At 38.7% G+C, this 18373-nt stretch overlaps 1 protein-coding gene across 8 annotated transcripts in view; it reads left to right on the plus strand.

Moving 5' to 3' along the window:
• TAF4 (TATA-box binding protein associated factor 4) overlaps window positions 1-18373 on the plus strand; it is an 87644-nt gene that overhangs the window by 50270 nt on the left and 19001 nt on the right. For 7 of the 8 annotated variants that reach the window (XM_044986251.1, XM_044986250.1, XM_044986249.1 and 4 more), the window contains 9 exons: window positions 2003-2181; window positions 2759-2878; window positions 4875-4991; window positions 6058-6180; window positions 7282-7371; window positions 10060-10302; window positions 14178-14325; window positions 15412-15526; window positions 16989-17158. In XM_044986251.1, coding sequence (XP_044842186.1) covers window positions 2003-2181; window positions 2759-2878; window positions 4875-4991; window positions 6058-6180; window positions 7282-7371; window positions 10060-10302; window positions 14178-14325; window positions 15412-15526; window positions 16989-17158 — 1305 coding nt within the window. The remainder of the gene's footprint in view (window positions 1-2002; window positions 2182-2758; window positions 2879-4874; window positions 4992-6057; window positions 6181-7281; window positions 7372-10059; window positions 10303-14177; window positions 14326-15411; window positions 15527-16988; window positions 17159-18373) is intronic. The other variant, XM_044986246.1, reaches the window with a different exon arrangement.

Here is an 18373-nt window from a genome sequence, read left to right on the forward strand (position 1 = left end):
CCTTTGAAATCTCATGTAGAAACTAAATCCAATTAACTCCATGATTTGCAAGATTATAGCCGTGGAAAAAACTAGTAATTTTCCCTCTTCAGAAAAATACACTTAAAATATTCATATTCTGTGGTATAACTCGTGTGCAGTGGTCATAACTGGACACTAGTTGAGGGACGTCATTTAAATTGGCTCCTTGTTGATGTAAACTATCTTCAATTCTTTTTGTGCTGATTTGCTTCTATAAAGAGAGGTAACTACATAACTCTTGGAGATAAGTGGGTTTTTTTTAGTTTTTTAATTTCAGTGTGAGGATATATAGGGGAAAACCAGTCTGAATTCAATGTCATCTTTATCTTTGAAGTCACCTGGTGGAGAAATTAAACAAGTGTGTATAGTTTGAGAGCACTAGATTGGAAACATGCCAAGAAAATGTGACATGTTTGTCCATCTACATATGTGTTCAGTTGTTTAGAAAAGCAACCTAGAACATGACCATTTCAGAGTCTCATCTTCTAAAAGTGCCTTAGAACAGATCTTCAGCTATAGATGGAGATCTAGAATGCTCTAACTTATTTGCTGAGTGACACGTAAGGCTGAGTCTACACTACAAAATAAAGTTGACTTAAGTTATGTCAATGTATAGCCACCACAGTAATTAAATTGTTTTTGGCATGTCCACACTACACTCCTGTTGGCGGTGCGTATCCTCACCGTGAGTGTTTGCACTGATCTCACTGTCGGTGTGAGGTGCTGACAGTCTGAGCCCTGCCATTGTGGGGTGCTGACAGCCAGAACAGTCTGAAAGGGAGCAACATGATGTAAACAATGCGGTGTCTATACGGACACTGCATTGACCTAACTAAATCAACCTAAGCGCTTACACCTTTCACAGAGTAGAGTTATTATGTTGGTGTAGTGAGCGATTTATTGGTAGGGAGCTACATTTTAGTTAGGTTGATATAAGGCAGCTTATGTCAGCCCAACTTTTGTAGTGTAGATGAGGCCTAAGACTTAGTTTTCTGTTCTTAACACCTCTGTTTTTTTTGTGTGTGCAAATAAATGTAGGTGCAGTTTTTCACTTAAGCCAAAACTTTTAGAAATGTTAACTGTTTTGTTGTGTGTGATTTTTTGCCACTATTTTTGTGTCCCTAACTTGACTCCTTGGGTTTCTTCAGAGGTGCTGAGGACTTACAGCTCCCATTGGTCTGACTGGCACACAAAATTATTAAGCAGTTGGGAAAAGTTTTGGTTAGATATTCCAGGCCCTGGTTACAAAAACAAACACAACAGCTACTATCTGAAAATCTAACACTTACAATCTGGTTCTCCACAACTATCCAGTTGGGTTAAGTGTTTGGTTATGTGACTGAACAGGGAATGACTGCCTCATTGCCCTCTCTATTTTATTTATCTTTTGGGGTGTAATGCAGCACAGTACCATCTGCTACAGATGCACTTGAGAGAGATTATGATTTTATAACCATTCTCATTGCTAAATTTGTTATGGAAAATTAATTTAGAAGTTAGAGAAATGTGTTACTATTTCTGATAACTTTTTTTAAGCCAGGCTAATGGGAATCTGGTTTAATGGCAGGATTTTCTTTCAATTGAAGCCCTTCAAAAAAAGTGAACACCTTAAAGTCAGAAAAGAATAAGTAAGATGTTTTCAGGATTATTAGTTTTAACCCTTAGCCATGTGGAATGTTTATGGTATTGTATATTATGTGCATGTAATATTGTACCATAACTTGATAGACTTACTACAGAAATGTTCTTTACTTTTAATCAAGATTTTATGTTGAGTGTTGGGATATTTAATCTTTCTCTCTCTCAAATTTTATAGACCAATTTTGTGAAAATCCGACTATTCACAGTTGGATATACATTTCAGTGTACATGCTAATTTCAAATTTGTTGGTCTTTTTAATGCTACTTAGAGCGGCTCCCTTTTTGTTCTGTAGCCACTTGCATGTGCAGAATATTTCTTGACCCCTTTCTTTTTTCACAGGCATGGTCCTTGTGCGTAGCGAAAATGGACAGTTACTGATGATCCCTCAACAAGCCTTGGCACAGATGCAGGCGCAGGCACAGGCACAGGCACATGCCCAATCCCAGCCCCAAAATACCATGACTCCTCGTCCTGCAACACCTACCAGTGCACCACCAGTACAGATATCAACAGTGCCGGTGAGTTTATTAATTTACCTAAGTAAGAATCATTTTCCTTAAATATTTGGCTGTGAATTTAGTCATTAGGAAAGTCAGGGACTAATAATGCTGGTTTTAGGCAGTGATAGGTCAAGGCAGTGCTGTGCAAGCTTCACCACACAGCGCCACCACAGCACCCCAACCCTAATGTGTTACACTTTGGCTGTTCTTCATTGGAACTGATATTCACTTCAGTTGACTGGCAGTACATTTAAAACTAATTTAAAAAAATACTTAGACCATGCATAGTTAACCCATGGAGCTCATTGCCATAATACATCATTGAGGCCAAGAGCTTAGTATGAATTTTTTTTTTTGTTTCAAGGGTTAGGTATTTCTATATACGAGACCACCATGGTTACATTAAATAGGGTAAAAAAATCCTATTGGCAGGTAGTTCCATAATAGTCCGCTATGGGGTTTTGTGCACCTTCCTCTGAAATATCTTCTACTGGCTGCTATCAGAGGCAGGGTACCCGACTAGATGAACCGTTCCTCTGGTCTTATATTGCAATTCCTATGTTCAAACTCTAACATAGTTTGGATTCTTTTGTAGGCTCCTGGAACGCCTATAATTGCACGGCAGGTGACACCAACTACTATAATCAAGCAGGTGTCTCAGGCTCAGACAACTGTACAGCCCACAACAACGTTACAGCGTGCTCCTGTAGTGCAGGTGAGTTTGTAGAAACATACATATGAACAATGAAACTGAATTGCTAAAATAACTTGGAGTAAAATACTGTTTGGGAATATCTCTGGGTGAGCACTTAGAGTACACAGGACATTTTCCTCCACTCCCTAAAATGTCTGATAATCGTAAACTATGTCAGATTTTGGACTTCAGCTACTCAGCAACATTCCTTTCAAAGTCAGCTTTCTTTTTGAAAGTTCTGTGTTTGTTTAAAGTACCTCCTATGCTTTTCTCCAGAGGAATAGAGACACATTTCTCTTTGGATTTGAAACACTTTGATGCTACAGGACTATAGATCCATTATTGTCTCTGCTTAAGCTTTTTAAAGGGTTCTTATTATAAACTTCCTCCTCCCCTGTAATTCCTCTCTAACATTTTCATACCATTGCTTTATCTTCTCCTGCCTCCAGCTCTTCTGCTTTTGGTTTATATATCCACAGGGATTCAATATGTCTCATAGTGCCTCCTCAACTTGGGTTCGGGGACTCTGTCCTAAGTACAGTTCTGATAAATAGGGTGACCCACACTTTCTAACCACACCACCAAGAAAATCTGGAAGTAGGGATGGAGTGTTTTATATGCAGGACTGATACCATATGATTCCTACATCCTAACCTTCATTTTTTATGCTTTCTTTCCCCTTTAAGCTGACAACAGATGAATCATTGAAGGGTTTTCTTAACTGTTCCCCTTCTTTACACTGAGCACCAAGTGCACAGTTCTTGTTCTCCTTTAACCTAGTTTTAGCCTATACTGAGGGGGAAGACTCTGTAGTGACCTTTCCAGATTTGAGCCTTCTTTTATGCAATAGTGCCTCTCTCATTTTCACTACTCTTGTGCTGGATGTGCAAATTCACTCTGTCTTCATTGCCTTTTGGAGTGAACACACAATGGTTTTCACTTCATTTTTCTAGTCTCCCAACAGCAGTGTAAACTGGGTAATCCTCTCCTTCCCCTCCTTTGGCTTATGTGCATGTGCCTCCCAAAAAACACTGAAACATTGCTTTAAAAAGTCTAGAGTGCCTTCTCTTGTGTACCTTGTATAGTACAGAAGAGTCACTTTTTAATAAATGGGCTATTAGTGCAAGTGCTGAAAACTAGTCCTAATGTGTAATTATTTTCTTGATGCAAAGGGATTGTCATCAGTAGTTTAGGAATACACCTTGAAAGCCAACAGGCAAGTACTGTACATGAAAGAAGGGTCTAGTTATAACTTTAATTAAAGACATTATTTCTGCATTGTTTGGTGTTTTGTCTGTTTTTTAAAAAAATGCTTGGAACTATTAATTGTTTGAAAGAGCTCTTCTCCCTCTTCTGCATGTTCTCCCCAAACTTCAGAATCCAGCTGAAGGGTTCTACCACAGCAGCCATTTTTTTTTAAAGGAATGTTCAAATTAAAAATATTATACAAAAAAACCTTGCATTTTTCTGTTAGATTAATTTTAGAAGCATATTCAATGAGTTTTGTATAACTTTATGAAGAAAATTTATTCTCTCCAGCTATTCAACCAAAAAGTAATAGAAACAACTGAGAGCGAAGTCATTACCCATTATGCCTTGTTTAAAAAAATAAAATAAAAAAATCCTCCTTTTGGGAGGAATAGCAGTTGAGGGAAACAGGTAAACAACTTTGGATGTCTAGGTAGCAGAAATACAGCACTAGCTTAATAATGCTTTGGGATTTGAGCATGTTTTCTTGCTCAGTGTTATACTTTTATCCTGTAACCAAAAATCATGCATTCTTTAATCAACTTTCAGTATTTTCAATTTTAAATATGTAGTGTGTTCTGCCATCTGGTGGTTCTTTCTCTGAACTGCGACAGATAGTATCAGTACCAGTTTGGGTTTTTTGTAGCAGCTTTGAAGGATGTTCCATAGTTCAGTGATTCGGTTATTCCTTCTCCTTTGGTTATGTGGTACAAAAAGACAGATTTTTGCACACTCCAAAAGGGATAACCCATGTGTGTGTTCTCTACAGCCTCAGATTGTTCTGGGTGGTACCGCACAAACAACTGCGTTAGGTACAGCGACAGCTGTACAGACTGGAACTCAGAGAACTGTTCAAGGAGCAACAGCAACCTCTACAGCTGCCACAGTAAGATCATGGTTACATATGTTTAAAATCCTGTGCTACTGTTCTCATTGTACACCTGTTGTACATACATGTAAGTAAATTAACATCAAGGCTGAGTTTCCCATGAGTTAGTGGTCTCATAGAAAATAATGAAATTTAGGAGAAAAAAATATAATTTAGGATACATTTAAGCAAGCACGAGCTGAATTTTGATTTGTAACCACCTTTTTTATGGTTGGTAGTGTAGCATTTCTATAGAACTCTTCCTTTTTCAAAGCACTTTGACTGCCCTCTGGGACGTGGGCAAATCACTTGCTGTGACAATTTATTCAATGTCCGAATAGGATTAGAACTCAAGAATTACTGGTTCAAGATATGTAGCCTATATCTTCAAGACAGGCAGTGAGTGATGGCATAAGAGACAGAATCTATTGTTCCTTTGTTCTATAGGGAGATAATCACCAATACCTACTTGTTTCTCATATATAATACACTATTTAAGCATGAGGTTACATGATATGGTCTTGACTTCCATTCCCCAAATATCTTATGTGCACACCAATTTCAAACATCATTGTAAATTACTATGTTTTAATAATAGAAATATAAAATGTTTCATTGCGCCACACCTGCAAACATTCTGTCAATTTTATTCTACACTTCACGCTATCTAGTATGTAAAATCTTCGCTAATATTCTGTGTGTTGTGGGGTTATAGCAGAAAGATCTAAGGGGTCAGAGGACCTTGCGCCTCAGACCACAACCAGGTCATAAGCCAAAGGAGTTCTTTCTTTGTAAGCAACCATTAGAGCATGCCACCACTTTGGAAGCACCCTGCCTTTGAGAGTATCACCTGCATGGTGCTTTCATATTTCAGGGCAGCAGGAACTGGAAGACCCCAGGTCGCTTTGAAACCAGTGCTTCCCATATGACAGAACTTTTTAGTAGGAATAAAATATTTTCTGCTTGCTTTTTATTATTTTGTTTAAACCGTCATGTAAAAGAGCATGTCTGGTAAACTTCCAACTGAAGAGGCACATCTTCCCTTTCTCTTATCTTCCCTAACTTTCTTTTCCCTCCCCAATAGGAAACTATGGAGAATGTGAAGAAATGCAAGAATTTTCTATCCACGTTAATAAAACTGGCTTCATCTGGAAAACAGTCTTCAGAGACTACAGCTAACGTGAAAGAGCTAGTACAAAACTTGTTGGTAAGAAAAGCTCATTAAAACTACTGATAAATCAAGAGATGCTGGCTAAATTTAATTAATAAAGTTGTTTTATGAAACAGGGTTTTATAAAACCTAAGATGAATAGATATTCTGCATATGGTTTTTCTTATGAATTAAAATGGACATTTTTAAACCCAACAGTTTCCTGTGCATTTGCAATGCAGATGATATACCATTGTACTAGAACAGGGTTCTCAAACTGGGGGTCGGGACCCCTCGGGGTTTGCGAGGTTATTACATGGGGGAGGGGGGTTGCAAGCTGTCAGCCTTCACCTCAAACCCCGCTTTGCATCCAGCATTTATAATGGTGTTAAATAATATATAAAAAAGGGTTTTTAATTATAAGCGGGGGGAGGGGTCACACTCAGAGGCTTGCTATTTGAAAGGGGTCACCAGTACAAAAGTTTGAGAACCACTGTACTAGAATGTGCAACTGATTAGCCTAATGTCATGAGATGAGTGGAATGCAAAAAGAATGCAGTATGAATGGTGAATATTTAAATTAGAGTTTTAAATTCTAAACGCTTTACTGGTCTAAGGTGGTATTAAGTATAAGGATTTTTTTTAATTAAAGGCCCATTAGTATGCTGTATTTGAGTATGGAAAATTAACAATTTCTTAAGTATAGATGTATTTTTGGACAATAACATTGCATACTAATATTAAAAAATGAAATTTTTAGTATTTATATAGTACCTGGCAAAATTGTATAGCCTATGAATTTTAAAACTGGATGTGCTTTTTGTGGACCAAAAGGAAAGTTGTGTGTTAGGATCTATTTATTATAATAAAACTTTCAAGTAATGTTGCAATTCTGTTTCAACTCTCTAAATCAGGGCTGTGGCATTTTTGATCTTGCCTAGGTTAATTTAATTGTCTGAGACTGGTGTAACTTGTACTTCACAATTGGATTCTACAAAATGTATATGACCATAATACTTTTGATAAATAAAAATAGCCAGGCATGATGGAAATGACAACTTCTCTTTAATAAATTAGTGGACCTTTAGAAATAGGTGTGGGCCTTAACGTCCAAAGTTCATTTATTTGGTGAATTTGAATATCTATTTTGTTTCATAGGATGGAAAAATTGAAGCAGAAGATTTTACCAGTAGGCTGTACCGAGAACTTAATTCTTCACCTCAACCTTACCTTGTGCCTTTCCTGAAGGTAATTCATATGCCCCATATTCTTTTATTATCTTTCAGTGCTTACTCATCTGAGCAAGAGCACATGAATTTAATGAGAAAGATGCTCTTCTAGAACAATATGTGGGCATGTTTTAATAGTTACCTGATCAGATTTTTAAAAAGATCCTTTAAAATACATGTTTTGCTTCCCAGTCTCCTGAGATTCCCCCCCCCCCCAATGTTTTATTAACTGTACTAAATGAGCACAGGTTCCACTGTAATGGCTAAGTTAGTTTTGTGAGAAATCTGGATAATAAATATTCTTTACAATGATCAAAGCCATTTATCTCTCCACGGTGCAAAACCCTTCAAGCAATTCACCCCTTAGTGTGCAGCCTTGGCAGGTAGACCCAAGGATTGAATAGCATGGAGACTGATGTATTCTCTCATTCCTAGAAGTGATCTCAGAGGAACAAGCTTGAAGCACTCTGATGGAGCAGTATGGGGAAACTTGCACTGTTGGTGCCTCTGCTGTTGTGTTTTATGGACAAACAAGAACATTTACTTTCCAGGGCTGTCTAGCTGGTACTTTTAATAAATACTTACGTAATCATGATTGTCTCCGGAACCGAAAAGCGTGGTAGGCACCTCGCAAAACAAGTTGAACGTCACTATACTTGCCCCCAAGGAACTTGCAATCTAAAATTACACAAAGTGCACCAAGGAAAACTAGAAAAAGAGGAGGCTTGTGAAGATCAGGAGCACACAATAACAATGTCTGACTGTGTATAAATGGTTAAGAGGGGACAGAGTTAAGGTTGCATGTGCAACCTTCACTTTGACATTTCCTGTCTCTTAAGGCTGCATAGCTAAGCACTTAACCTTGTTATTACAGCCTTTTCCTGCCTTTGATATATAAGGAAATCTCTGACCTATGTAGCAAATGGAAAATTGTGGTTTGGGATTCTAAAATCTTCAAGGAGCATCCAGCGACTCAGCCTTCTGGCTGGGTCACCATCTTAAGTTTACCCCTTTTAGGGGGTCAGAACTGTCCAAACTAAAAATATCTCAAAAGTCTTAACACAAAACAGATCCTTCTGCCCTCTCTAGGGCGGTTTCTCAGCCTGTCTGAGGTTCAGCCTGCACCCTTTCACTGGGGTTGGTAGGGGGAACCCAGTTCCACCTTTTGACTCTGGGTTCCAGCCCAGGGCCCTGTACTGAACAGTGACGTCTGCTCCTTTACCTGTGTTGCAGTTTTTCCCGGGCCACTTCCTACCTCGAGGCTTCTTGCTTTCTGTCTGGGTCTCCCAGTCTCTTTCCTGTCTAGTCAGGCTCCGTCCCGGCTAGAGAGCTTTCCTCCCTGTCTGAGCTTCCTATCCTGCTCTGACTTTCTGTCCATCTCTTTCCCCAGCTGTGCTTTATTACTACTTTAAGCCTGGCTCCTTTTTACACAGGAATCACTTCATTCCTCTTGGGTGGGCCCATTCTTCAATCAGATTGGTTTAGCTCCAGGCTCACCAGCTCCTGGGGCAAGTCACCCTGTTAATCCGGGGTTGGTAATACCTTGCTACCACCTGCCCTTAGCACTGACAAGGCTTCCTCATACTGACTCCCCCACCCTCTGGCAACACATGCTCCACCTTCCAGGCCTCGCTATCTCTGTATCAGAAAGTGATTAGGCACACATGGACTCCTAAGTCCTCAGAGCATCCTTTTGGCATGCTCAGCCCCTGTTCCTCTGAATACTCTCAGATCCTCTCCTCCCAAAGGAATAGTACAGACTAGCTTGCAGGATTCAACTCTGGATCTATATAGTGAAAACAAGAATAAACTTTATTATCAAAGAACAGAGATTTAAATGATGAAAAGAATATTGGAAACAAATGGTTACATATAAAACAAAATCATAACAAGCTTTCTGGAACCTAAATTTAACTCATAAGACAATCTCCTGTCTTCTACAAGATACCTAAAGTCCTTTCCCAAGCATTTTCGACCAGAATGGCTGAGATTGCCCCCTTTGTCAGATCAATCCTGCTGGCACCTTGTCTTCACCAGTGGAAGTGTCTTCTTGTGCCCCCAGATACACTATATTAGCACTTTGATCTTCATCTGAAAAACTAGATTTCCCACACTCCCTATTTTACTCTTCCTGTTAATTTCCTTTTGAAGTTTTTGAAAGCTCTTCGTTAGCATTTGACTCAGTATGCTAATAAACTTCCATTGTGAGACATACTGTGGTCCACCAAGGACACGTGTCCCACTTCCTATCTGGAGAATTTTGTCTCAAGGTAGGCTACTGTTGAATGGTCTGCATTTAACTTCAAGGTCTAGAGTACATAATTTTCAGCATATATACGTAACTTCTCACATTTTCCATATATACATCTTGCAATGATTATGATGACCAGTATGACACAGGCTTTTATTAGACTTTACATTACATTTTCTTGATGAACCCAGAGGATCCTTGTACCCGTGTCTTCTGCTAGATGGTATCCAGAGGTCCTTGGGTCACACATACGATGTTTTAACTGTAAAACCAGACTCACATTTTTGACTGTTTGAGATTAAATGCACTGATTTCTTTTTTCTTTTTAATAATATCTGCATAATTCCCGTTAGAGCTCTATGGTGATCTAGGATTTCTGTACTCAGAAAAAGGTTAACTTAACCAGAATTCACCTTAGTTATGTGAAAGTAAATTCTTTCCTTCTCTTTTCTTCAGAGGAGTTTACCTGCCTTGAGACAGTTAACCCCAGACTCGGCAGCTTTCATTCAGCAAAGTCAACAGCAGCAGCCCACAACGCAAGCAACAACTGCGCTGACGGCAGTGATGCTGAGCAGCTCAGTTCAGCGCACAGCGGGGAAGGCCACTGCCACTGTAACAAGTACTCTCCAACAGCCTGTAATTAGTCTAACTCAGCCTACGCAAGTTGGGATTGGCAAACAAGGGCAACCTACACCACTGGTACGTAAACTGAAGTGCATCATCTATTGGCTTATGAAGTATAATGACTATTCTTCTTAAATTAACAGTTTAGCTCAGCCAGAGACCTTTCTGTGAACACTTAAAGAAGGTAACTGCTAAGAAGAAAATAATGTATTATTTTAAATACAACAGTGATTAAAGTCCTCTATCATTTTCTAATTATTAAAAAGGAAAGAATTTGCTGATTTTAAATCAATGCATAGCCAGGTTGTAAATTCTTAGAACGGTTTTAAACAAAAACTGACCCAGATTTTAGGCATGTGTAATAACAAAGTATTGTAGGGTTTTTTGTTTTTGTTTTTTTAAAATCTAGGTTACACAATTTGTGGCTTTTTTTTAGGAATGTAGATCATTTGGTAACTTGTATTAACCAGCAATAGGAAAGAATATTAATATTCCATTTAACAAAAGCCCATTATAACACAGTAATGATACCATTCTAAGGGACTTGATCAACATATTGCAATAGACCAGTTTGCCACATGTCCATGTTCAACTTTGAATTGTCCATAGAAAATACAAAAGCATTCACATCTATTTTGGGTACTAAAATGGCACTCATCACCATAGTATGTTTACAGTGATAAAATATTATCCTCACAATACTTCTGTGATGTAGCGAGGTGGTATTATCTCCGTTTTGCAGCTGGAGAACTGAGGCACAGAGGGTACGTCTACAGAGCCCGTGGGAGCATGCCTCCTCTGGTTTGACAAACTCTGCGCTTGTGGCCCTTGTGTTAGTGCTTTAAAAATAGCTCTGTAGACAGCACTTCGAAGTTGTGGGTTAGGTTGGTTGCAGCTTAGAGCCCGAGAACTTCAAAGTTCTGTCTACATAACTGTTTTTATGGTGCTACCGCGAGCCCCACTAGCCCAAGTCTGTCAAACTGGGCTGGGATGCTTGCTCTCGCAGGCTGTATAAACTTACCCAGAGAGAGGGATTTTGCCTAAGGTCACACAAGAAGTTTTGTGGCAGAGCACACAGACCCCGTCCACATTAACACTAATGACAAGGCCGTGCTTCCTCTTTTGCTTTGGTCAGTTTATTGGAATGCACACAAAGATAATACTAGTGAAAGCAGGATAGGAAGAAACAAAATCTGATGATGTAGACTCTCTTCTCCTTAAGGCAGCAAAGCATTTTTCTGTATTTATGGTTGCTTTTCCAGTTGCCTTCGCAGATTATTTATATAGATCATTTTTGTTTAGTAGTATTGGCCAGTATTGATATTTATTGTGATGTCTGCTTAGAATCTACTTCTGTCCAGAATTTGAGGGATGGGGAGGCAGGGGGCAGAAATGGTAATACTGATAGCATCTTTGTGTAAAGGCATTATTTGTTTATTTCCTTAGACAAATGAATTCATCTTGTCTCAGTGCAGGGCACTGGACTTGATGACTTCTCAAGGTCCCTTCCAAGCCTACGTTTCTATGATTCACTATGACCTGTCTGCACAGTCTGAGAAAGCAAAATGGAAATTAAGCATAAGCTGTGAATTATTTTCTTATTTTGTTTAATGGGATACTGACCATATTTGCTAGGATGAAACAATTTCTAGTTTACTAGAATATATGTGCATATCTTTTGTGTGGTCTTCACGCCAATATGTAGCAGTGTGGGATAACTTGTGGAGGACTTGAGCACATCTAGCAAAAGAAACGTGAAACTAATTATCTACAGGGGGTGCCTTTGCAGTGTTTCTTAAGATATGATTGAGTTTTTAGAAGCTATTCTGTAGATCAGTGGCAGTAGATTTTGATACTTAACCAAAGTCTCTGGAGAGGGCCGTGATAGACCATCATTCTCAAAAATTTTCATTTGATGATGGTGATGCCTTCTGATTTAAAATCCACTTTGCTTTTTGTGCCCTAGGTGGAAGCTATAGCAACTTCATCTTAACAAATAGGAAACTACCTCTTTCAGATGTTAGTTTGAATACCAAAAGCATCTCTTGCTGTGAGCTAGCTACACTCAAAAAAGGGAAAGATTATGAGTGGTTCTGGGAATAGGAAATATCTCCATATGGATGTTTTAGACTCTTACTAATATTTTCATAGATGGGTGGAAAATTAAAAAATAGGCTGGACCTACCATCCTAACCAGGTCATAGACATTCTGTCTTTATCTACCAAGTTGTTGGTGTATTGTCAAAATTAGCAATCCTATATAGTATAACTAAATGTATATTATGAAATAATTTTAGAACCCGTATGTGAATCAAATCCAAAAGGTTTACTCAACACTTCTCACTCCAGAGGAGGTTTTGGACTTTCAAGTTTGATGCAAGAACTGTAATTGTAAAGATTCCTGGTGTAAGTTTAACAGCTAGTATTCATGACAAGAATTTTGGAATGTATAGATGGCTTTCTCGCTGCTTAACTCCGAAGATTACTAAGAGGCAGATTGCAAAATTAGGGTATTGCACTCTCATCAGACCAGTATTTTCAGCAAATATGTCCCTCAAGTAATGATCTGCCTCCAGCTCTGTTGGCCTGTAGGCCAAACTTCCTTGCAGGAGAAAATGGTAAACTCCTAGAGTTCATCCAGAGGACTATAGATTTGTTGTGCGAGAGAAGAATCTTTGATCCTGCTATACTCTCTCCATTTAAATAACTGGTTTTCTTCTGTTCAAAAAAGGTCTGACTTAAATGTCTGGCACTTCACATTTTCAGAGAGATTTCTTAAATTAAGTAATCCTCAGAACTGACAAGGAAGTAAATTAGATTATAACTAGTTTTACACACCAGAAAACTGAGGCATAGTGATGTTAAATGACTTGTTGAAGATAATAGCAAATTTATGGTAGGACTAGGTAAGACTTTGAAGTTCCCAGGTATTAGACCTTCACTTGATACATTATAAGTCTTTGCTATTCAGAATTTTCAATAAGAAATCTAAAGGGGAGTTGCTTGTAACCATCCAGTAAAAAGTAGTGTTAAGATACCATCTCGAAAGAGAGATTTGGTGGCAGATGGGTTCAGTCTGAGTAACGTATAACCTGGTTGACTTTCTATTAAGGCATTTGGAGCCTACAGAAGAGAATGCTAAATTGACCATTTAGTCCTTAATACTTGTTGCTTGACTTACAAGAAGTCAGACTATATGTCCAGTAACTGTTTAGAAAGGAACATATAGGGGCAAAGCTAAAGCCAGAGTCACAGAATTATGGAAGTTACAATCTTGGGTCTGGAAGGAGTTTGTAAACTATCTTTTTGTGGCAGTTTGGTAGTAAAGGATTGCTGAAAACTGAAGAATTCTAGTTGCGACAAGAAAGCTCGTTCATGCTAAATCACTTTCTTTAGCATAGCATTCTACGGTAGCATTGAATGACAATTTGACAGGTTGCAGTTAGCAGGTGGGCTAAAAAGAGACGCTTCCTGTTAAATTTGTCTTCAGTTCACCACTTGAAATGTTTTCCCATCTATTTTTGAGGAGGAGACAGTGATTCTGAAAGGTAGACATGAATAACTATCTTAAAGTCAGGTTTTTATCTAAGGGTCAAATTTTCAGCTACTTTAACCCAAATCTGAACATGTACATGGAAATTTAGAGACTTTAGCTGACTATTTGACCCTAAATATCTCTAGAAATTGGCTATTTTTGACTTTTGCCTATAGAGAAGAAATTTAACCTGCAGCAACCACGCTGTTCATTTTCCATGAAATAGGGTATGTCTAAAGATGGTTTAAAAATAAATACTTCAAGATTGTATCACTTCTAATTTTGCTCTTGTTCAAACACGTCTATTCACCAGTCTAAAGGTTGGCATAAGGATTTGTATATCCATTTGATTAACATCTTCTGTATCATTGTTCCTCAAATAGTTTAACATTATTTTCTCTCAACTTATTGGCAGGTTATCCAACAGTCTCAAAAAGGAGGGGCATTGATAAGGCCTCCACAGGTAACATTGACACAAACCCCTATGGTAGCATTGCGGCAACCACATAATCGTATTATGCTTACAGCTCCTCAACAAATTCAACTGAACCAACTTCAGACAGGTAAGAAAAGATTTTTTTGTTGCTTGTTAAAGCCTCTGTCTAGGTAGAGAATAAAACTAGAAGTCAGCAAAGATCCTGGTTCCTAATATTGCACAAGGCACTGTAGTAAATTCATGTTGCCATAGCTAGTGGTTTGCTTTCATTTCCAATACATCTCAATCTTTTTTTTTTAAAAAAAAAGTGTATTTTGTGTAAGAACTTTTCTAGCAGTGTTGCCCGATCTTATTACACAGGAGGGCCACGTAAATCTATGCACAACCTTGTGTGAGCCAAACAGATTTTACATAGTTTAATAAGATTTAAAGTCACTGGTATTGATTTTTGTTTTAAGTTCAGCTTGTTTTGTATGTATTAGACAATACTGTGTGTGTAAACTAAGGCTATGGCTACACTTCGCAGCTTTTAGTTCACGGCTGTGCCACTACAGCCATGTTGCTAAAAGACACGCAGTGTAGCCGCTGTTTGTCGGCAAGAGAGACTCCTGCCGACGAAGCGCTGTTCACACTGGTGCTTGTCTTCGACAAAACTTTTGAGGAGATGTCCAGTTTTTTTTTTAAACACTTCTGAACGACAAAAGTTTTGTCTTTCACTTGCCAGTGTAGAGAAACCTGATGACAAAATGCTGATGAATTGGCTGTAGGTATATTGTGTTAAAGCAGGCTTCAGGACTTATAAAATGCTCTTTTGGGCCGTGTATGGCCCGCAGGCCATAGGATAGATACCTCTGATGATTTGTAGTATAAATAGGGCTTGTGGCAATTAAGTTTCTTGTGTGAACATCAGTTTAAATTCTTTGTGACTGAACTGAAATATCTGTTACTTCTAGACTGTTTCATGCATGATGCTTTAATGCTCGGGGTGGACACGCTTCAGAGGAGGGTTTTTAAATTCAGCAAAAATGGTTGGGAAAGAAGAATAACTAAAAATATCACTTTTTTTTACTTTTGTACTGCTGCCATTTTTAAAAACACCTTTGTGCCAAAGTTGACAATGAACCTACCCAAAAATAATTAAAATGTTGAGCTAAAATGTTTTATCTACGTCACTTGATGGAGCTTCACAAATATTGACTTTATTTTCTTGCAGTACCTGTGGTAAAACCAACAGTATTATCTGGAAACAAAGCTCTGTCCACTATTTCACCACAAGCAGCTGCCGCTCAAAAGAATAAACTGAAAGAACCTGGGGGAGGTTCTTTTAGGTAAGGAACCAAAATCCTTGTTTCTGTACACCAGGCCTGAACACTGAAACCACAGGCTTTGCAGTAACTTCAGTGGTGCATTGGGTCAGGGCTATATAAATTTGGAGGTGGCGGGGGGAGTATTTTGAGGAGGCCTCTTCTATGTGCTCGTTTGTTTCTTAAAGATTGTTTTCCCCTCCGAGCTGTTGTTGGCCTCTTAGCTTACTGGTACCTAAAACAACGCTCTCAAATGTTTTGTCTGGGCAGCAAATAGAAAGTATTCCTCCTTCTGTCTGCTATGCTCAGGCTTCCTCCACTCCACTTTATGCTGAACGCATCTGCCACCCAGCCTTTTCCATAGTAGTGGCTGCATTCTGTTGCTGTCTTATGGAAGCAATGTAATCTGAGTTTCTACAAGATGTGAAAACCTCCAGGATGGTGGAAGAGAGGACCTGTGAGAGCAGCAGAGCAAGGTTGTGAAAGCACACTCAGGGTTCTAGTTCTAAGCTGAATGACTATTTAAGGAACAAAAAAAAACATTTTGCAGCCTCTGTTTTTGTATGATCAAGCCAAATTTACAAATTTACTTTATTGACTGCAGATTTGCAATGTTCTTACTTCGGTAAATGTGAAGTGTATATCATTGTATGTACTCGTGGGGAAAAGACAGCTATAACTTTTGACCTATTTGTACATGCTTTGAAAGTTATTGCTACAGTGTCGCAATTCAGGCCAACTGCACCTGTATTTCTCCAGTCTATGGTCCTGAGGACACCCACTCCAGGCTCCCCAGCCATATCTGTTTTGGGCGGAGATGTATGCCTCTCTCCCTCTTGACTGGGGGTTTACCCTGGGGTTCCCTGCCTACATTGTCAGACTGCCAAAACCTGCTGTGCTTTTTCCCCCCCTCAGAGGCTATAAACAGCATAATTGCCCATAGGTATACGTTACCACAATTGCTTTTCCTAAGCAAGCACATTTATTCTTAAAGTGAATGCATTACGGGGAAAACATCTTAAAAACAATAAGAGACTACACACATGCTAATCTTACCAGCGGTCACTCCTCAGCTCCAGAATGGGTTCTGCCAGGTGATCAGTCCTTCAAATCCCACCAAGGGGTTTTTCTGTGGTTACAAGTTCATAACTTCCTGGGCCCAGAACAAGCATGCCAGTGGATTTGAGAGTTACTCCTTTATGCAGTTTGGGTTTTTGATCTGGGAATAGGTAGAGAGTAATTCTGAAGGATATGTTAATTCTAAGTTTGATTTCATTAAGCAGCAAAAAAATGAAGTCTTCTTCTAAAATTCTAACTTTATTTTGTGGGGTAGTAGAATTGATTGGGCATAGGTATTGACAACTGAAGAGCTTTTAAGTCAGTCTCTTATGCAGCAGCGTTGTAGAACTTGTGTTATATACAGTTGCATTGAGCAGCATGTCTATACATGTCCTAAATATGTTGTAACAATTTTTCTCTTTCCAAGGGATGATGATGATATTAATGATGTTGCATCAATGGCTGGAGTCAACCTATCAGAAGAGAGTGCACGGATATTGGCAACAAATTCTGAGTTAGTGGGCACGTTAACAAGGTCCTGTAAAGACGAAACCTTCCTACTTCCAGCATCTTTGCAAAGAAGGATACTAGAAATAGGTATGTTGACACCTGCTAGTTTAATTGTTATAAACACTAATTTCACTAAATCTGTTTTCTTAAAAATGGATTTAAAAATAATTAAATATGCTTGAATAGTTTTCTGCATTAGTATCTTCTGATATCTTCTGAATAGTTTTATGCATTGGTATCATTTGCAACTGCTATAACCTTGATATTAGAAAAAATAACACATGTGTTAGAAAAGCTCCTAAAACTGGTTCTTGGATAGGAGTTGCTTGTTTAATAGCAAAATAAATATATCACTAGATCTGACTGAAAACCTTTTGCTGAATTTTTTACACTATAAGCCAATCAAAAAACAGCAACAAATATTGGGGAAAAACTGGAAAAACATTTTCACCAGCTATATAATAATTCACACTAATTATAAATTGTAAATTACTTTTGTAATTAGTGAGTAAATAGAGCAATGATACTACATCATAAAACTTTATTAATTTTATTTATCTCTAATACTTCATAGCATACTGGTAAATCTTCTATGGCATAGTTTGCAGTGCTTATGAAAATTTAGTAGAGTGAAACCTTCTCTACAGAATCACATGTTAAATCTTGGCTGAGAAATACATAAAGGCCTCTATTTTTTGTTCATGAATTACTTTCAAATTTTTGAAGTTGGGTTAGCTGTACAGTAACGCCTCACTTTAACGTTGTAGTTAATGTTCCTGAAAAATGCAACTTTAAGCGAAACGACGTTAAGCGAATCCAGTTTTCCCATAAAAATTAATGTAAATGAGGGGGTTAGGTTCCAGGGACATTTTTTTCACCAGACAAGACTATATTTTACTCTCTCTCTCTCTCTCTCTCTCTCTTCCCCCCCCCCCTCTCGGTGGAGGAGTCAGAGGGTGGGATAGTTCCCTTACTGCTAAATGATGAACTAGCAATTGGCTGAGCCCTCAAGGGTTAACTCTCTCACTCTGCAAGGCAGAGGAATGGAGGGACATATGTGCATTTTGCTTAAGTACACTGCATTGTTAATTAGATCAGCTTGCTGAGACCACAACTGTTGCAAGCTCCCTCTGTCCTGAGCCCTGCTCTATGGAAAATGGGGTAAGCGTGGTGCAGGAGCAAGGGGGAGGGAGATACCCTGACATTAGCCCTCTTCTTCCCCGCACATCAAGCAGGAGGCTTGGGGAGCAGCTCCAAGGCAGAGGGCAGGAGCAGAACATGGCAGTAGGGGGAGGGACACAG

This window comes from Mauremys mutica, chromosome 13, assembly GCF_020497125.1.
Source record: "Mauremys mutica isolate MM-2020 ecotype Southern chromosome 13, ASM2049712v1, whole genome shotgun sequence".
In the NCBI taxonomy this organism is placed as follows: Eukaryota; Metazoa; Chordata; order Testudines; family Geoemydidae; genus Mauremys; species Mauremys mutica.